Consider the following 17,545-nt stretch of genomic DNA (forward strand, 5'->3'; position numbering starts at 1 on the left):
TAAGCGTTTTCCACTGAGCTCCTCGGTCAAATTAGCCAGGCCTGATCCACAAAGGTGGCCTTAATTGGATCTAATTTCCCAGACAGGAAGAGCCATCTATCATGCCGACAAGTTCATGTTTAAAACTTTTTAGAGATTAATTTCTTCCTTGCCCTGTCAATTAATCGACAGACACCACCCCAGCAAGGAGCACGATTCGGCGGGCAGACCTTTGCCAGTCTTTCATTCCAGGCCTTAGCAGTTTTGCTCCCATGTCCCCCACCCCCAGCTCCCTTCCCAGCCCTGCACTTGCCAGAGGGCGGGCCAGTATGGCAGGGAGGGAAATGCAACCATCTAGCCCTGCTCCCTTGTTTCATGGTAGAATAAACCAATCACAGAGAGTTAACTTGCCCCAGGTCACACAGCTCAGGCAATGGAGATAAAAAGATGGATAGCACGCTGTCCCTATCATTGGAGAATTCTCAGTCCATTGGAAGAAAACGAGCATTTTCTGAGTGTTGGGAGCTTCACCTCTGGTTATGTAATCCTCACGCAGATTAATTCCCACAAACGAGAAAACCGAGGCTCGAAGAAATTAAGTAACTGTCCTAAGGCCAAGCATCTGGAAAGAGCCATAATCAGAATTCAGATCTGGGTCTCACTGCCCTCAACATGTGGGCTCTTTCCTGCAGCCCATGTGAGGTGGTACAGTGGCCTTCATGTGCTAAAGCCAGCCGGTACTGGCTCACACCTGCTCACAAGAGCCGGTTGTATGCACATCTTCCCAACTCCATGTTCAATGCCATCAAGTTAATAGTTTAAAATGAGTCCTGAAGGAAATACTTCTGCCATGGAAATTGGCAAATGCTTTGCTTTTCTTTTGGGGAACTGGGCATCGGACGTTTACCAGCACACCACTACCAGGGTTGCTGCCATATTTTTGTTATACCAAAATACAGAGAAAAGCCAAAAACAAGCTAACAAAGTTGTAGTTTATTTTAGATGTTTATATTTAGTAGAATAAGTTGCTTATACCCTAAAACATTCAAGGCAATATAATTATGTTATGTAGTTAAGGAAATTATTTTATAACTATTAACTCTCAATGCACTATAGGTTGAGCTGTCCAGTAATGAGTAACAAGTTGGAACATGTGTGAAACACTTGGCGTCTTTCAGTCCCATCACTGTATTTCTGTGACTATAACTATATAAATGAACAGTGCCAGCTGCTGGTCTAAGTTTTCCATGATAACTAAATTAATGCCACAATAGCCCTCGAGGTAGGTCCTATTATAATTCCCTTTTGACCAGATGAGGAAACTGAGGCTCACAGACTTTAACTAGTTTCAAGTGATAAAGCCAGTCAGATGTCAAAAGTCTAAATGAAAGGTCATAGGTGTCTGAGCTTGAAGCCAAATGGCCCTCCTGCCCTGTTTTCCAGACACAAGCTGCACAATTGGCCTAGATTTCTCCACATCTGAAAATAATTCCTCGTCGTAGGGTTGTATTGCCCAGCTCTGGGGTCTAGTTCCCAAGGCATGGGTGCTGTCCCCTCTCTCTCCACGAGCACCATCCCACCATACCCCTCCACACACACACACACACACACACACACACACACTCATGTGTGCACACTGCCAGACCATTTGATCTTGCAAGCATCTCTCATACTCTCATTCTCTCCCTCCTTCCCCTGTCTCTTCCTCCTCTCCTTGTCTTATCCTTTCTTCCCTGACCTCTCCCTGGCCCACCCAAACCCTTTCTCACACACCCCTCTCTCCTGCAGGTGAAATCACCACCACCTCTCTGCTTGACCGTGAGACCAAGTCTGAATACATCCTCATCGTACGAGCAGTAGACGGGGGTGTGGGCCACAACCAGAAAACTGGCATTGCCACTGTGAGTGCCCACCCCTCGCATGCCCCCCGGCTCCCCACTTGCTGTCCAGGCTGCTATTCTTCAGCTCATCTTAGGTCTGGGCATTTTGTCCTGGGAGAGCGTGAGGCTTTGTGGGAGTGGAGTGAGGGTGGCAACTCAGTGTCAGCCAAGGTCAGGACTAGAGCCACTGCAGCTACGGGAAGAAAGGCATTCCCACCTGAAGCATGGGCACCTGGGAGGAGCAAATATTTTCTCCTCTTCCCCCAAAAGACCAGCGGGGCAGATAAGAGAAGGCATGCAGAAGAGTGACTCAGAGCAGGAAGCAAGGCCCTTGGAGGATCCCTGGGGGCTTGTCATCACCCCACCCCTAACCCTCGTGGTGCTGAGAAATGGTGCCTGAGTTTCCCTTCCATGCTCAAGTAGGACCCATCAAGGCCTAGGGTCCCTATTCAAGGCCATGTCACCCCACCAAGGTGCTTCAGAGAGTAGGAAGCTAAAGAAAGAATGCTTGAGGGTCCTGACTGAGTTCTTGGCTGCAGAACAGGATGGGGGAAGTGAGGAGCAATAAGCCCCTCCATGGGAGGGGAAGCAGGAAGGCCGGCTGACAGGTCACTCCAGCCATCTTCCCTCCTTAATCTTCATTCATTTTCTTTGGCTCTCTCTTGGGATTCCCTCTCCTGACTTCTCCGCATTGCTCTCACCCTACCCAAAGCAGCTTTCCCCAGGCTTGCCCAGCCAGAGGGGCTGGAATTGGTATTGCTTGGCCAGGGACTTGGCAGAAAAATCCCCAGAGCTCTATTCAATCACAGAAGGCCCCTGCTAACAGGAGTCAGAGCTCTATAAATAATTTACCTGGTGACAGGTGAGCAAGGAAATTGCTTGCCTTATAGCTGAGACTGACCAGAAAGCTCAAGGGATTCTATCAGACCTGCCCACACCCTAAACCTCCACTACCCTGTCATTCACCTTCAGCTCAGACTAGGAGTAGATGGGTCACAGAGCCCATCTCATCTGTTCCTCTGCCACCTGATGAGACAGCACCTAAACCCTCTGTCCTTAAAAGCCCAGGCTCTGCCCTGAAGCCCCTAAAGTGGGTGGAGCCAGTGGAATTAATACCAAGATACCCCATAAGTCTCTGAACGAGTCCCCTCATGGGCAGCTAGGCATAATCCACAGCGCCTCTTATGGCTTCACAGGTCAACATCACCCTCCTGGACATCAATGACAATCACCCCACCTGGAAAGACGCTCCCTACTACATCAACCTGGTGGAGATGACCCCTCCAGACTCTGATGTGACCACGGTAAGTGATGGCAGGACAGCAGAACTACCAGGCTGCCCCTCTGAGGAGTGTCACATGAGCCCTATGGGCCTGCTCATATGAGGCTAATGCATGTAGTGTTTCCTGAGCCAGCTCTTTGAGCAGAGGTCCGGAAGCTCTTGCCCGGTGAAAGGTAGTCAGAGGTTGTTCTTATGGACAGTGGGCTTCAGGCTTCATCAAAGGGAGCACAGGAAGCCCAGGTACAGTACCAGGGGATGCCAGGATAGTGCAACTTGTAGCCACTTACCCTGAGACCCAGGACTCTGGTCACCCCCTCATGAGAGCCCCACCCTCCCCTGGCAAGGCACATGTCTCTCCCTCAAATTGCAGGAGCTTCTTCTTTGCCTTCAGCACCTTTCCTTCACTTCTGTCACTGCAGCCACTGGGCTGGGTCAGCTAGACCCAGGGCTACCCCAGCAGGGGGTCTGAAGTTCACCCAAGGGTTTTCTGGCATGGGATGTTTCAGGTTTGCACAGACACCTGTGTGTGCTGCATGTGTGTACATCCAAGTGCTGTGTGCAGGGATGTGACTCGGGGTGGGCAGAGGGAGATGTGGCCAAAGCCTTGAGGCACACAGAATGGAGACCAGCATCCTGGGGAAACTGAGGAAAGCCAGAGTCATGCACCCTACTGCTCTGGGATTCACATTTGAGAGGCCTCCCCCCAACCCCCTACATAATTGTACCCAATTGGCCTCAATGGGGAGGTTTGTCCCTACTGTCCAGCGCCACAGCCACCCAGCCTGCCTGTGATGGACATGAACCGAACAGTTCGTGACAACCCATTTATTAAATATTTGGGATGTGCCAGGCGCTGTGCTAGGGGCCTCTCGTGAATTCTCTCTCATCCTCACGGTGCTCTCATGTGGCCGATGGACTCATGGCTCCCACCATACTACACAGGACACGGAGACTTAGAGTTCGAGGGGTTTTCCCAAGGACCTAGATCTAGTAAGAGGCAGTGCTAGGACTTGAACTCAACTTCGAAACCACATAACCCAGTCCTTGTCCCCCTGGCAGGTGTCCCGAGAAACTGGACAACGCCAGTGGGATGGGAAAAGGGGTGGTACTTTCATATCCAGCTCTCTGAGAGGCTGCCTCACCATGAGCTCAAGCAGCCGTGGGCTGGTGATGCCTAGCCTACCCTCCCCGAGTTCTCATCAGCCACAGGGAGGAGTGACAAGGCCTGCCTGGGTCTAGGTGGGAGAGGATGTCGACCTATGGGGGCGGAGTGGGGACTTGGCCGTCACAGCCGTCCTTCTTTTCCACATGTTCAAGATCTGAATGGTTCTCAACTGGTGGGCAGGTCCCATTCCAGAGAGTCTAGTGGGGCAGAGGCCAAAGGATCTGGAATCTGGTTTTTCAAAGCCCCAGGTGGGAGGATTCTTTCCAACCCAGGGCCAAATTTGGAAACCATGACCCTAAGCCATTCTCCAGGGCTCAGGATCTGCTGGGCGCTCTCTGCCGCCACCTTGTGGGCACTCAGGCTCTAGCCCAAGAGCTGGGGCTGGATGCCCACCTCTGAACACCTGTTCGGTCATCTCTTAACCTTTGATTTGTGTCTCCGAGAAATTTCTCCCAGAGGAAATTGAGAGACAAGTGAGGGAAGTGTCCCCGGGAGAAATTGGCTACATGGGTCACAAGCCAGGGGTGCCATTATTGAAGAGTTCACCTGCCAGAAAAAGCTAGTAGGTTTGCGGGGCTGGGACTGCACTTGCGCTTGGGCATTTCCCGGATCTGGCCCCCAGTGTCCCTCTCTGGGTCTCTAGCCTTTTCTCAGATCCTTCTGAGCCATGGGCAGGTATGGACAATGGGCCAGGGGCCTGCTGCCCAGCACTTCCTTACTCTCCAGGAAACCTCAGTAAACCTTCAGTGAGTACCTACTGTGTGCCGGGTCCCATGCTTAGCAGGCTCAGGAATACAGGAAGCAACAATGCGTGTGCTCTGCCTTCCGGGAACTTCATGCCATTCTGCTCAAACCCACAATTGGGTCCCATCTCATCCTGTGTAAAAGCCAGAGTCCCTACCAGACATACCTAGCCAAAAAGAGCCACCTTACTTTTACCTCTAGGGAGATGGATGTGGGAGTCCACTCAGTACAAAGTGGACATGGCTGTTCCTCCCCCAGCTCAGAGCAGTCATGGGGTTGAGACACTTGAGCTTTTCAGTGACCCATAGTAGTATTTGAGACATGAAAAAAAAAAATGCAATGACTCGGAAGTTCAAAAACAAAAGGGCAAAGTCAAAATTGAAACTTGTTGAACGGCTAGCAAATATATAATGACAACTTTAGTAATTACGAAATTTAGTGTTTGTAAAAATCTCATTACATCTGAGGAAAACTATAGCTTTGATTTTCAAGAATTCTTGAGAATTTTCTAAAATTTTCTGGATTTCCCAGTTATACATGTGATGATTGCTAGGAAACCAGAAGTCAAAGAGCCCATAAATTAATCGAGTTTGTCATAGCAAAATAATTTCAAAAGGAATAGTCATAAAAATTCTTTCAAATTTTATAGCCGTGAAATGTATGTATGCATATATATGCAAGTATGTTTTAATACCTTTGAGGGGGCCCCCGAGGCCTAAGGCCTCACAATAGCTCTCGGTGAGATAGGGGCTGTGGCAGAGGTGTGAGGAAAGAAGGTCGCAGTGGCAGAAGTGACATCTGATATTTGAACAGAGGGCGACCCACCTCCTGACTCATCTCACACCCACCCCACCCCTCTCCCCACAACACACACCAGCCTTTCAGTCCTCTGAACTCACTAAACTCTTGCCCGCCTCAGAGCCTCTGCACAAGCTTTCTTCCCGCTGCCCCCCACTCCCCACCCCGAGTGCTCTTCTTCCTCTACCCCCCAGCCCTGCTTTTGCCATGGCTGCCTCGTTCTCCGCCATCCCAGCTTAAAATGCCACCTCCAAAGAGAAGCCTAAAGTAGCTCTGCCCCTCTCCATACTCTGTTTCTTTCAGATCTGGTCTCACAACCTGTGTGTGTTTGTTAGGTTCCTTGCTTATTAAGAGGCAATATAGCTTAGTGACCCAGTGGGCAGCCGCTGGTACCAAAACGTCTGCGCTCCAATCCTAGCCATACCACTTACCAGATAGATACATGACCTTGGGCAAGTTACTTAACCTCTCTGTGCTTCTAGAAAATAGGAATAGTTAAGAGTCCCCACCTGAAAGGATTATGGGTCATACTTAGTGAACCAAAATACACAAAGCACCTTACCACATGGCGAGTGGTCAATAAATGATAGCTTTTGTCACCATCAGCTGCCTCCCCTGCCGGAATCATATCTGTCTTGTTTAACGTTGAGCCCTCATGCTTCACACAGCTCCAGGCACATTGTAAGTGTTCAAAACATTTGTGAACGAAAGTTGTTGAAGGACTTGTTTACTCTCCTTCCCCAGCCTACACCCCCTGTTCCCCGCTCCACCGGGTCCGGTTGGGTCTTCCTTGTCAAGGGAGAGTAGGGCACATGACCGGGGACTCTCCCAAGGGTCCATCTGGAGGGGGCACTGGCCCCAGCCCCTTGGAGTCTGAGGCACAGGGCAATCCCAGTGACATTCAGAGCCTGTGTGTGAGCCTGCTTCCAGGTGCACTTGGAGTTGGCCCAGCACGTGTGTCTGCACACGTGCGCACCTATGGCATCCACTGCATACACATGAGCTTGCAGAGTGACCATTCTCTGCGAGGGAGATTTTGGCCCCACTCTCTCTCCTAGCTCCTGCAGCCTGCTTCAAGGACCTGGCTGATGGGCATTGATTTAGAGCCTTTCAAAGCCCTCCAGCAAAATAAAGGAGAGGGGAGAGGGAGAGAATTAGTCCCCGTCAGGCCAGGAGAAAAATGACGAGCGTGAAATGGGAAATAAATGAGAAAGTGGTAAGAGTCCACACAGTCGCCCAGGAGGGAGCCCACGGGGGTCCCAGCCCGCCACCCTCTCTCATGCCCCCACCCCACCTCATAACCAGGGAATGAACCAAGAAGCCAAATACCAGTGCCCATCCCCTGCTAGCATCACTCAGAAGCAGCTACCCCGGTACCCTCAGGTACTCGGGTAGGAGAGGGTAGAGAAGAGGGGAAGCCGCTCCACCCCAAGTAAACTTGGCCTCAGTGCATTCAGCAACAGGCTGCTGGTCTGGAGCAGGTTGTTTAACTGCCCTGTACCTCAGTTTCTCCATTCAGAAAAATGGGGATAAGAACTACCTCCCTCCTATAACGGAAGAGAGAACTTTGTAGAAATGCAGGGCTTGCTGATCTCCTTTGTCCATTAGCAAGATGAGTGTGGCTGGCTAAAATGACACCTGATGTGCCTAAGAGCCCTGTCTCCTGTTGTCAGTACAGGAGTGATTGAGTCCCCATTATAGAGGCTGAAGAAACTGAGGCAGCATGCCCACGGCACAGTGAGGGCTCCTCAGGCCTGGAAGGCTGCCCCTATGCACTCCTCACCCTTGGGTGCAGCAAGGCTGGGAAGGGAGGGGGTGGGCTGAGCAGTCTGGGGTGGGAGTGGAGCTGCATCTCGCTTTCTGAAGCAGGAAGGGCCTGCAGTGGCTCAGGGTTCAGCACCAGCATCAGCCTCTCTCCCTGGCCTCCTGGGTCCCAGGGGCAGATAGAAGTCCTTGGCCAGAGTGGCCCATCTGTCTGTTCTGGTCTGGTGGCCCCAGAGACACCTCAGCTGGGGATTAAGCCAGCGGAGGGACAAATTCTGCTGCCAAAGCACAAAGGCCCCACATCAAGTAAGATAAAGGAGCTGACGAGGCTGGGCTGTCATTGCCAAGTGTCCCAGAGTGAAGAATGACACTGTCCTGATGTGACCCCAGGGACTGCAGTCCCCCCCCCCCCCATACACACACACTCACACACACATTGATCTTGTCTACCTCTGGTGCCGCAGTGGCCCCTGCAGGCCCCTGCGTGTCTGGAGGCAAGCTGTGGGGTGGGTGGCCCTGCTGTCCTGGGACCCTAGAGGCCTGCAAGGGGATCTGAGTTGACCCCGAGGCTGGTGCTGTGTGACCTTAAGTCTGGCCTGTGACTCTCTGAGTCTTGCTTTCTCCTTGTGGGTGGTAGGTGGCTAGAGAAGTTCCCTACAGAGTGAAGGATGGGCAGGCAGAGGGACCTCAGAGAGAACAGGCTGTGGTGTTTGTGGCCCTGGGTTAGGACTGAGGCGGATCCCTTCATGGGGTGGGGATACAAGTGGGGAACCAAAGGGTGGCTGGAAAGTTAAAGGGGCCAGAGTGTCTGGGGCCCCTATCCTGAGACCCACGCCTCCTGGGGATGGCGTTTCTCCCCTCCAGGGAGACTCAGCCCGCTCCCTCCCGCAGCCCCATGACTGTCTCAACTTGCTGGGATCTACCCTCCAAACTGGTGGCTTCTCTGTGGCTCCTTTTTCATGCCCTGTCATCCTTGATATAACAGAGGCCTAATTCTTTTTAAATCACCCCACAAGCAAAAGCTCCAAACGAAAGAAGAGAGGGTTTGATGAGGAAGAACCCAGTTCCCAAAATCCAGTTGCAAATCCTTCCAAAAGCTCAGCCAAGGGTTCAGATTCCCCAGCCCTTCCCAGCCCCACCCTGAAGAATTCCATGGCCATGGACCTACTGGGGCCCCCTGCTCTCCCAGAAGCCTGTGAATGTTACCCTGCATGTCTGGAAAGGAAGGACTCTAAGATGTGCTGCCAGTGTTGCCTGCTGGCTACTCACATGGGCTCTAGAGGGACCCAGAGCCACTTCTTGGTTAGACTCTGGGAGCCTCACTGAGCCTCATCTGTGAAATGGGAGCGGTTATAGGTATCCACCTCATAAGGCTGTTGACACAGTATGTGGAGATATCAGGAGACTGCTGTACACTGGTGCTGCTAGATGTTACTTTTAAGATCGGAAGGCCGAGGCTTAAGTTGGGGAAGGGACTTGACCTAAAGTCGAAAGTGAGTGGGTGAAGAAGCTGGAGCCAGGTGGGAAGGCCACTTTCTGGGTCTGAGTGGGGTGCCTGGGACCAGCATGTGAGCTCAGACAACCTGGGCAGGCAGCTTGGATACAGCATACAGCAGGGCTCAGTGGAGGGTCGGTTCCCTCTCTCCCGGACAGGTGGTGGCCGTAGACCCAGACCTAGGAGAGAACGGCACCCTGGTGTACAGCATCCAGCCGCCCAACAAATTTTACAGCCTTAACAGCAGCACAGGCAAGATCCGAACCACCCACGTCATGCTGGACCGGGAGAACCCCGACCCACAGGAGGCGGAGCTCATGCGCAAGATCATCGTCTCCGTCAGGGACTGTACGTGCCCCTCACACCTGGGCTGGGGCCCCTGACACCTCCCTGGTGGCTTGTCCTGGGGGGCCTGGGCCTCCCCAGGACGTTGTGTCTTGATGACTAAAAGTGGAGTAATGACATTTCCCAGTTGTAAACCCTCCCCCCATCCCCCACCCAGAGCACCCTTGAGGGCAGGGGTGTGCTGGGCTGTGCAAGGCCCAGGCTGCTCCCTGGAGGATCACCGGGGTAGAAGGTCACCGAACCTGCCCCCTCCCCCACTCATCTTCTTCCTGACCCATTTTCTCCTGCACCCCTCTTTTCCTCTCCTTTCCCCACCCCCTGGTCCATCCAGGTGGCAGGCCCCCTCTGAGAGCCACCAGCAGTGCCACAGTGTTTGTGAACCTCTTGGACCTCAATGACAATGACCCCACCTTTCAGAATCTACCTTTTGTGGCCGAGGTGCTTGAAGGCACCCCTGCAGGGGTCTCTGTCTACCAGGTGAGTGTTCCTTTCCTGAGATACTACTCTATGTCTCCCTCACCTCATCCTGACCAGCCAGCAGGTGCCATGGGTGCCTAGCCTCGTGCTGAGCACTTTGCAGGGGATTGACAAGACAGACCACCAGACAGGACATGATCCAAGCCGGGCTTGGAGAACCAGTGCTCTGGAGATGGTGATGGAAGGCTTCCTGGAGGAGGAATTCGAGCTGGGTCTTGAAGGACATATGGATTGGAGGGATGGAGAGAAAGCATCACGGGAGATGGATGAGGGCAGAAATGAGGGAGGGAGAGAGGGAAGGAGGGAGGGAAGGGGAGAAAGAGAGTTCTGGGAAGCCAAGTCAGAGAGTTTCTCAGGGCCTGGTTATAGAGGTCGGGCCCAAGACCCTCAACACTCCAAGCCAGTAAGTGATTCTAGAACACAGGTTGGACGAGTGTAGCCCAGACACCTGCCTCCATGGGCAGCCTCTTCTGTGCTCTCCCATAAGCACAAAGGCAGCTCTGCTCGGTGGGTGGGACTCTCCCCACTTTGCAGGAGACATAAAGAGACTTGCCCAAGTCCCTGTGGCCAAGAAGAGGTAGCAACTGATCTTGAACTGGGCCCTCTGTGTCCTGCTCCATCACTCTTCCGGTCAGGGAAGCCCTGAAGGAGCCAGTTCAGGGAAAGTGATGCCCTATCAGGAGCCGATTAGAAACACTAGAAGGATCTCACTGTTTAGAGTGCAGGCTTTAGAGTCTCACCAACATGGCTGTGGATCCCAACTCCACCACCTTTGACTTGGAGCAACAATGTAACCTCTCTGGGCCTCAGTTTTCTCACCTGTGAAATGGGGCTACTAGTACTTGCCTCTCTGTGCGATGGAGATCGAATCAGACACAGGTATAAAACAACCTAGCCCCTGGACTGCAGGAGATACACTGTAGCAGAAGTACTCATTCTGTGTCTATCGTGAAGGTTATACTCAAGAAACGGAGAAATGGTGGGATCCGATAGCAGAGGGTTAGCCTAATCTCATTCAGAGAAGACAGTTTGTCAGCATGCCAGAGCTGTAACCTTGGTGATGCGCTGCAAGCCCACTGAGCCTCAGTTTCTTTAAAAGGAAATTAAAAGTATTCTTTGACAAGTTCCAGGGAGCAGTCTCTCCAGCAGAATATCCTCCTCACACCCCCAGCAGGGGGAGCTGAGATCCGGGGAACAGCAGCCAGTCCCTAAGGAATTTGCAGATAGGAGAGGTAGGTTATAAGAGAGGGAATGAGCCCTCAGACCCTGTTCTCTGGGGGCTCACGGACAGCACGGAAAGGAAATGCCCGCCAGCACAACTTCTGAGTTCACAGAGGAACTGGCTCAGAATCATCAGAAGATGGTTGAAGGATCTGGGAGTGTTTATCTTAGAAACTATCTTCAGATACAGGAAGAGGGAACTGACTTGAGCCGTGCAGTTCCCCAAGTCCCCTCTATGACCTTGACCAATAATGATTTCTGCTGGATGTGCAGAAGAACTTTCTCCATGGACTAAAGCTGTGTGCAGAGAAATTTGAAGTAGTGAGCCCCCTATCCAGGAAAGCATTCAAGCTGAGTCTGGACACCCTCCATCCAGCTTGTTGGATATGAATTAGACCAGATGACATTGACATTGCCTTTCAGTTTTGAGAGACTTGGCTTATCTTAATGATTACTCATTTTTCCCAGATGTCTTGAATCTTCTTCTGCAAAACTCAACATATCAGAGTCTTGAGTCAGGATATCTGTCATCAGGAGTGAAGGTGCAGACGGGAAGAGTGTAGGATTTGGGAGGCTTACCTACCTACACATGGCCTCCACCTACCTACGCATGGCCTCCGTGGCTTTGTAAAAAATAACAACCAAATCCTCAAGTGACTTTTAAAAACTGATCCTTGTTATCTTTTTTGTTGTCTTACAAATCAAAACAAAGCAGGGAGGGGAATCCTGCTGAGTGTTCTCTGTAGTTGAGCTCCACACAGCTGAAGGGGTCTGAGCTGTAAGGGCTGCTCCGGGCCAGCGTTAGAAGGGCGGCCAGGGTGGCGGGGGCCAGATGGGGTAAATCTGGGAGGGCTTCCTAATAAGGAAAGCAGGATTCCGAAGGGGGGAGTTGTGGGGACCTGGACTCTTGTCCTAAAACGTCCCTTCTCCACCCACCCTTGGCCCCACATGGTGTAACTGGACGCCTTTCAGCTGACACGCTGCCTTCTTAAAGAACACGTGGCAGAGTGTACAGCTGCTTGGCCTGAGACAGAGTAGCTGGAATTTCTGACTAGAGCCGAGCAGGTCAGTGGGGAGGAGGGGAGTACTGAGAAGTGTCAGTCCTGGTGTCCCTACTCACACAGCCCCTTCTCTCACTCAGGTGGTGGCTGTCGACCTGGACGAGGGCCTGAATGGGCTGGTGTCCTACCGCATGCAGGTGGGCATGCCCCGCATGGACTTCCTTATCAATAGTAGCAGCGGCGTGGTGGTCACCACCACGGAGCTGGACCGCGAACGCATCGCTGAGTACCAGCTGCGGGTGGTGGCCAGCGATGCAGGCACACCCACCAAGAGCTCCACCAGCACACTCACCATCCGAGGTGAGAGGGATGGGGGTACCTCTTGCTATATGCTGAACACATGGGCACGGGCACGGGGCTCCTGCTGTCCATCATCCATGTGGGCACAGGCTGCCTTGCTCATAGGGCATCCTCCTCAACTGGAGCCATTCAGCACAGCAGAGACTTCCCTGTCTCCACCAAGTCAAAAATGCCAGCAACCCTTCTCCCACCTGGCTGCTGCCTTCAGTGCCCCAGAGCCGGGGCGGGCAGTGGCCTAGACCCCCTGCCAGTGTCTCCCTCTTTGATCCTGGCAACAGCAGAGAAAGCTCGAGAGCAGAGGGGTGGGGCCCTCGCAGTCACAGGCAGTCTGGGGAGGTCACAGAGCCCTTTGTCTTCTTTTAAGGGCAGACTTTTTATTTGGAGATGTAAAGGGAACCATCCCCTCCCACACGGAATCTCAGTGGAAGGACATCACCCTGGGAAGAGAGCAGCTGGGATTCCCAGACTCCCTGAGACTGCTCATCCCCTTGGGGCCCTCTCAATACTTTCCACCTGTCTCTACCCTCTGTGGAGCAAGGCTGTGGGGGCGGGTGACTGTTTCTCAATCACTTTGGCTATATCTTTAATTCGTGGAACAAAACTGGTACTCTGATATGAGCTATTGCCAAAGGGCCAGGAGTAAACCCCAGGATGTAAGTACAGAGTGTAATGGGCAAGACATGGCCTGTTCTCTAGGACAGGCCCTGGTCCAACCTGGCTCCTACCAGTCTCCATGAGTTGGGGATGGATGGTTAGCCCAGCAGAGGCACAAATAGTCACCCTCCTTAATCACGACGAGAGGGAGCCAAGCATCCTCCCTCTTGTCGGTTAAGGCTTGCCTTGTGGGTTCCTGGTGTTAGTTTGTGGACCCACTTCTGTGCCAGCGATTGACGGGGAGGATGTCCAGTCCTCTCAGAGAGGAACTCCAGAGTATTTTTCTCCAAGGCTCAACAGAAGCCATACCACCAAATGAGCCCATCATCTCTCCTGGTGACGTCACAAAGATAATCAAGGCGGTGAGGAAGTCATTTCACCTGTGAAGGTCTCCCCAGGGCCCATGTGCCGAAGGAGTTAGAGGCCTGTATGTAGAGCTGGAAAAAAAGGAATCTTTAAGGGAAATTGGCTTTGGGGGAGTGGAAAGGTCCTCAAAGGCAATTACTTTCCCTGGGACCTTATCACAAACTGGGGGCAGGCCTCCCCAACACCCCAACCCTGCCACTCCCTTGCTGTGCGACTCGGAACAAGTCACTCAGCTGCTCTGAGCTTCTGTCTCCTTGTCTATGTGATATGCCCAATCATGGCCGCCTCATGAGGATGTTATGAGGGGTATGTGTGGTCCTGTATGGGAAGCACTTAGCATGGGCTTGGCGTGTGAGCTGAGCTGAGGAATGGTCACTGTCATCATCGAAATTGTTGTCGTGATCAGGCGCACACCGGACAGAGGCTCTGGGGTTTTCTCCTCTCTTGGGCAGCATGAGCAGCCACCCAGCCACCAGCCACTCAGGGAACAGAGACTGTGGGTGGGTGCGGCGTTCTGGTCAGCTCTGTCATGGCCCTAGCCGACATGGGGGCCCTTGGCTCACGGCTAGGAGGTGTTGACTCCTAGGAAACCCATTTCCTCTTGGCCTGTGACATGAGCCACTGCCTTTGGAGCTGGGTGGTCTTGAGTGGAAGACAGGCCTAGCCCTGTGTGCCGACTCTGCCCACAGTGCTGGATGTGAACGATGAGACGCCCACCTTCTTCCCTGCCGTGTACAATGTCTCCGTGTCCGAGGACGTGCCACGGGATTTCCGGGTGGTCTGGCTAAACTGTACCGACAACGACGTGGGCCTCAATGCTGAGCTCAGCTACTTCATCACAGGTGCAACCCTGCTTCCACCCCTTCCACATGTGTAGCCCACCCCGGGTCGGGAAGGGGAGAGGGGAAGAGGCCCGTATTGGCCATCAGGATTTAGCCCCTTCTGGAGGCTCCCTGAGGATTTGCTCTTGGCTTTTCCCCAGAGCTTTGCAGCTGGATCCCTCTGGTCTGCCTCCCCAGGGGCCTCCTCAACCAGGTCATGTGGTACTTACCAAGGTTCAGTCTGGAGGGAGATGGAGCCAGTGACTCCTGGGAGGAGCCCTACCCCACCCCACTCCACCTCACATTAGGGTGACAGAGCTGCCATTGGAGGAATGTGGCCTTGTCCTTCCTTGAGGACCCTTCACTCATGAAGAGAATTCCCATCTGTTTAGAAGCAGGTGGTTTAGATCTCTCTAAATGAAATGAGTTTAGCTCAAAGATGTCAAGTAGCTAAAACCTGAAGAGCTGTGGAGAAATATTATAAGGCCATGTCCTGGCTCAACAGGGTAAAAGGAGCCGTGATCGATCAGTTGACGTCTGCCATGGCGGTAGGCTTGGTAGGTGATGGCAGACACACCACGTGTTAGCTGTTCCTGGGTTAGAGCAGTTTCCCAGCATTCTCCTGTTCACTGCATATGTGAAAGATGCTGGGATGTGTGGGGCTGGGGATGATAGTTCTTTCATATTCCTCAGGCCTCCCTTGGCCATTTTACTGACTTTCCTCTGCCCATGGTCTGCCTGCAGCCACATTACACACACATCCATGTGGACGTGTACGTGTGTGCACACACCAGCCTGCCAGATGCCTCTCCCCCAGGAGCAAGGAATCTCAGGCTCACAGCCCATCCACAACTTGCTACAGCCAAAGTGACCTTCTAGCCCTCAGCCTCTCCTTTCTAGATCCTTTCCCTCCTTCCCTTCCCTAAAGGGCCCATCTCCCTCAGGCCAGCTCCTCATGTCTGATCCTCAAGACTGCCCTGGGAAAGGTTCAGTTATCCAGACATCCACATTTTACCAGCCATGGTTCAGTCTCCAGCACTACTCGTGTCTTAGTTCCTCGCCCTAGGAGCCAGATTGTGTGCCTTATAGATGGTGCTTCAGATACTGGGGAGCAGATATTGGAGATATAGGGGCAGGGGGCTTTTTCCAGGGGCAAACCATGTCAGGAAAAGGGAGCGTGTGACAGTGGCCTCCAGGATAACTTCCAGCACACTGAAGTGGCCAGTTCCTGCCCACCTGGAGCCCTCCCAGCCCTAGGATTCTCTGGTTTTAATTGTGCACATTCTACGAGGAGCTGTGCAGTGTCCTGGACTGGGCTGATCTAAACCCAGTGTAGCGATGCCCTCTGCTGCCGAGAACACCACACTGCCCACCAGCTAGCCTGGGAGCAATGTCCACAATGCTCTGATGGAGTCCTTTCCTGGCTCCCGTCTACCTCGGGAAGGAGACTGTCGCACTGCCTACCTGTCCCAGAGCTCAAGAAGGCTCAGTAACACTTGTCTCCTGTCCACCTGCCCCTATATTTCACTCTTTGGAGCGTCCAGGCATTCCCATTCAGAGAGCCCGAGATGAGGGGCCTGGAGAATGTTTGGCTCACCCCAAAGTTTTTGGCCACATGTGAAAACCACAGCCCAGGTTAACCGCTCAGATACTTCTACAGGACAGACAGGTGGCAGAGTGCTGAAGGACACGGGCTGGGGAACAGACCAGTGCATTAGAGTCCTACACCCCAAATAGGTGACTGTAACCCAGGGCAATACACATAACCTCACTAAAAGACCATTTTCCTTCTCTGTGAAAAAAGCAACAGTATGCATGAAATGCATGGTCCACATGAAGTGCCCAGTACACAGCAGGTGCTCAGTGAATGTTAGACACTTATGATTTCAGGCATTTAGCACCCCCGCCTAAGCCCGCACAGGACACACACTCATCGGAGCTCCCCCAAAATCCTGTTCTCAGGCAGGGCTGAGTGGACAGCACAGCCTTTCATTGCCAGGCCACCCCTGGCGTGTCCCAGCTCAGAAGCAGAGTTGGGTGCCACCTCCCTTTTCCCGGACGGGAGCTGTTTCCTGACTGAAACTTCATTCTCTTTTACCCACAGGTGGAAACGTGGATGGGAAGTTCAGTGTCGGCTACCGCGACGCCGTTGTGAGAACGGTGGTGAGCCTAGACCGGGAGACCACAGCTGCATACACGCTCGTCCTGGAGGCCATCGGTACGCACCCGCCCTCCCTGCACACCACAACGTGGTGGTTCTGGGCAGAGTTCACATGAGGCCCCTTCCTAGGGGCCAGCCGAGCCTGCAAGCCAAAGGCTCCGCCCCGATGCCAATGGGCAACTGGACATCCGACATATTACTGAGTACCTGCAGGGCATGAGGCTCAGTGCCTAGTGCTGTATGCGCAACCCTGAGATAGTGTGGCGGGAGCTACGTGGGAGTCAAATGAGAGACCAGCATGTAGACAAATCACTGCAGAGCCAGGCAAAACTAAGCACGAAGGGAGAAGGGACGACCCAAGAGTAGCAGCACAAAGGGAGATAGAAACATAGCGGTGGGTAATCAAGGGAGACGTCTTAGAGGGAAGTGGTATCAGGGAGTGCCTTTGGGTCAGTTAGGACTCTTACTTGCAAATTTTAAAATAAACTGGCTTCAGCAATATAGGTTCATAAAACCAGTCCACCTCCTAGAGCTTCACGTAAGATGATTTGCGGCTCAGGGGAGGCCACCAGGCCTCAGTCTCTCTGCTCCTCTGCTCCAGCTGGCTCTGCCTCCTGTGTGTTGGCTTCATCCTCTCCCTCACGTGGAGACAAATCGCTGCTGCTGCTCAGGCCTTAATCCTCTTGGGTTCAAGTGCAGCAGCGGGGAGACAGCACTTGTCCCTTTCCCCAGCCGAAGCCGCAGATAAGCTTTGATTAGTTCCACCTCCCCCAGTGCCTGTCCCCGAACCCCTTGTCATGGTGCGGGGGGTGGGTAAGATGTGCTGGTGAGTTAGGCCTAAATCACATGCCTGTCCCTGGAGCTACGGTTGGCGGGAGTAGGGGTGGGGGTCAGACCAACTTGGGACCCCAGGCCTCATAGTCGGGAAGGGAGGGTTTCCAGAGAGTCCTTCAAGGACATAGAATTGCCGAAGAGAGCGGGGTGGTACTGATGATGGGCAGAAATGAGGGAGGCCCATCACCTCCCTGAGGG

At 53.0% G+C, this 17,545-nt stretch overlaps 1 protein-coding gene across 1 annotated transcript in view; it reads left to right on the forward strand.

Moving 5' to 3' along the window:
• Positions 1-17,545, forward strand: part of LOC105300142 (cadherin-23-like) — a 93,540-nt gene that overhangs the window by 48,449 nt on the left and 27,546 nt on the right. Inside the window, exons 9-15 of the mRNA XM_023537857.1 lie at positions 1,768-1,880; positions 3,056-3,163; positions 9,266-9,455; positions 9,784-9,929; positions 12,292-12,511; positions 14,221-14,373; positions 16,457-16,570. Coding sequence (XP_023393625.1) covers positions 1,768-1,880; positions 3,056-3,163; positions 9,266-9,455; positions 9,784-9,929; positions 12,292-12,511; positions 14,221-14,373; positions 16,457-16,570 — 1,044 coding nt within the window. The remainder of the gene's footprint in view (positions 1-1,767; positions 1,881-3,055; positions 3,164-9,265; positions 9,456-9,783; positions 9,930-12,291; positions 12,512-14,220; positions 14,374-16,456; positions 16,571-17,545) is intronic.

The sequence above is a fragment of the Pteropus vampyrus genome, unplaced genomic scaffold (genome assembly GCF_000151845.1).
Source record: "Pteropus vampyrus isolate Shadow unplaced genomic scaffold, Pvam_2.0 Scaffold202, whole genome shotgun sequence".
Lineage (NCBI taxonomy): Eukaryota > Metazoa > Chordata > Mammalia > Chiroptera > Pteropodidae > Pteropus > Pteropus vampyrus.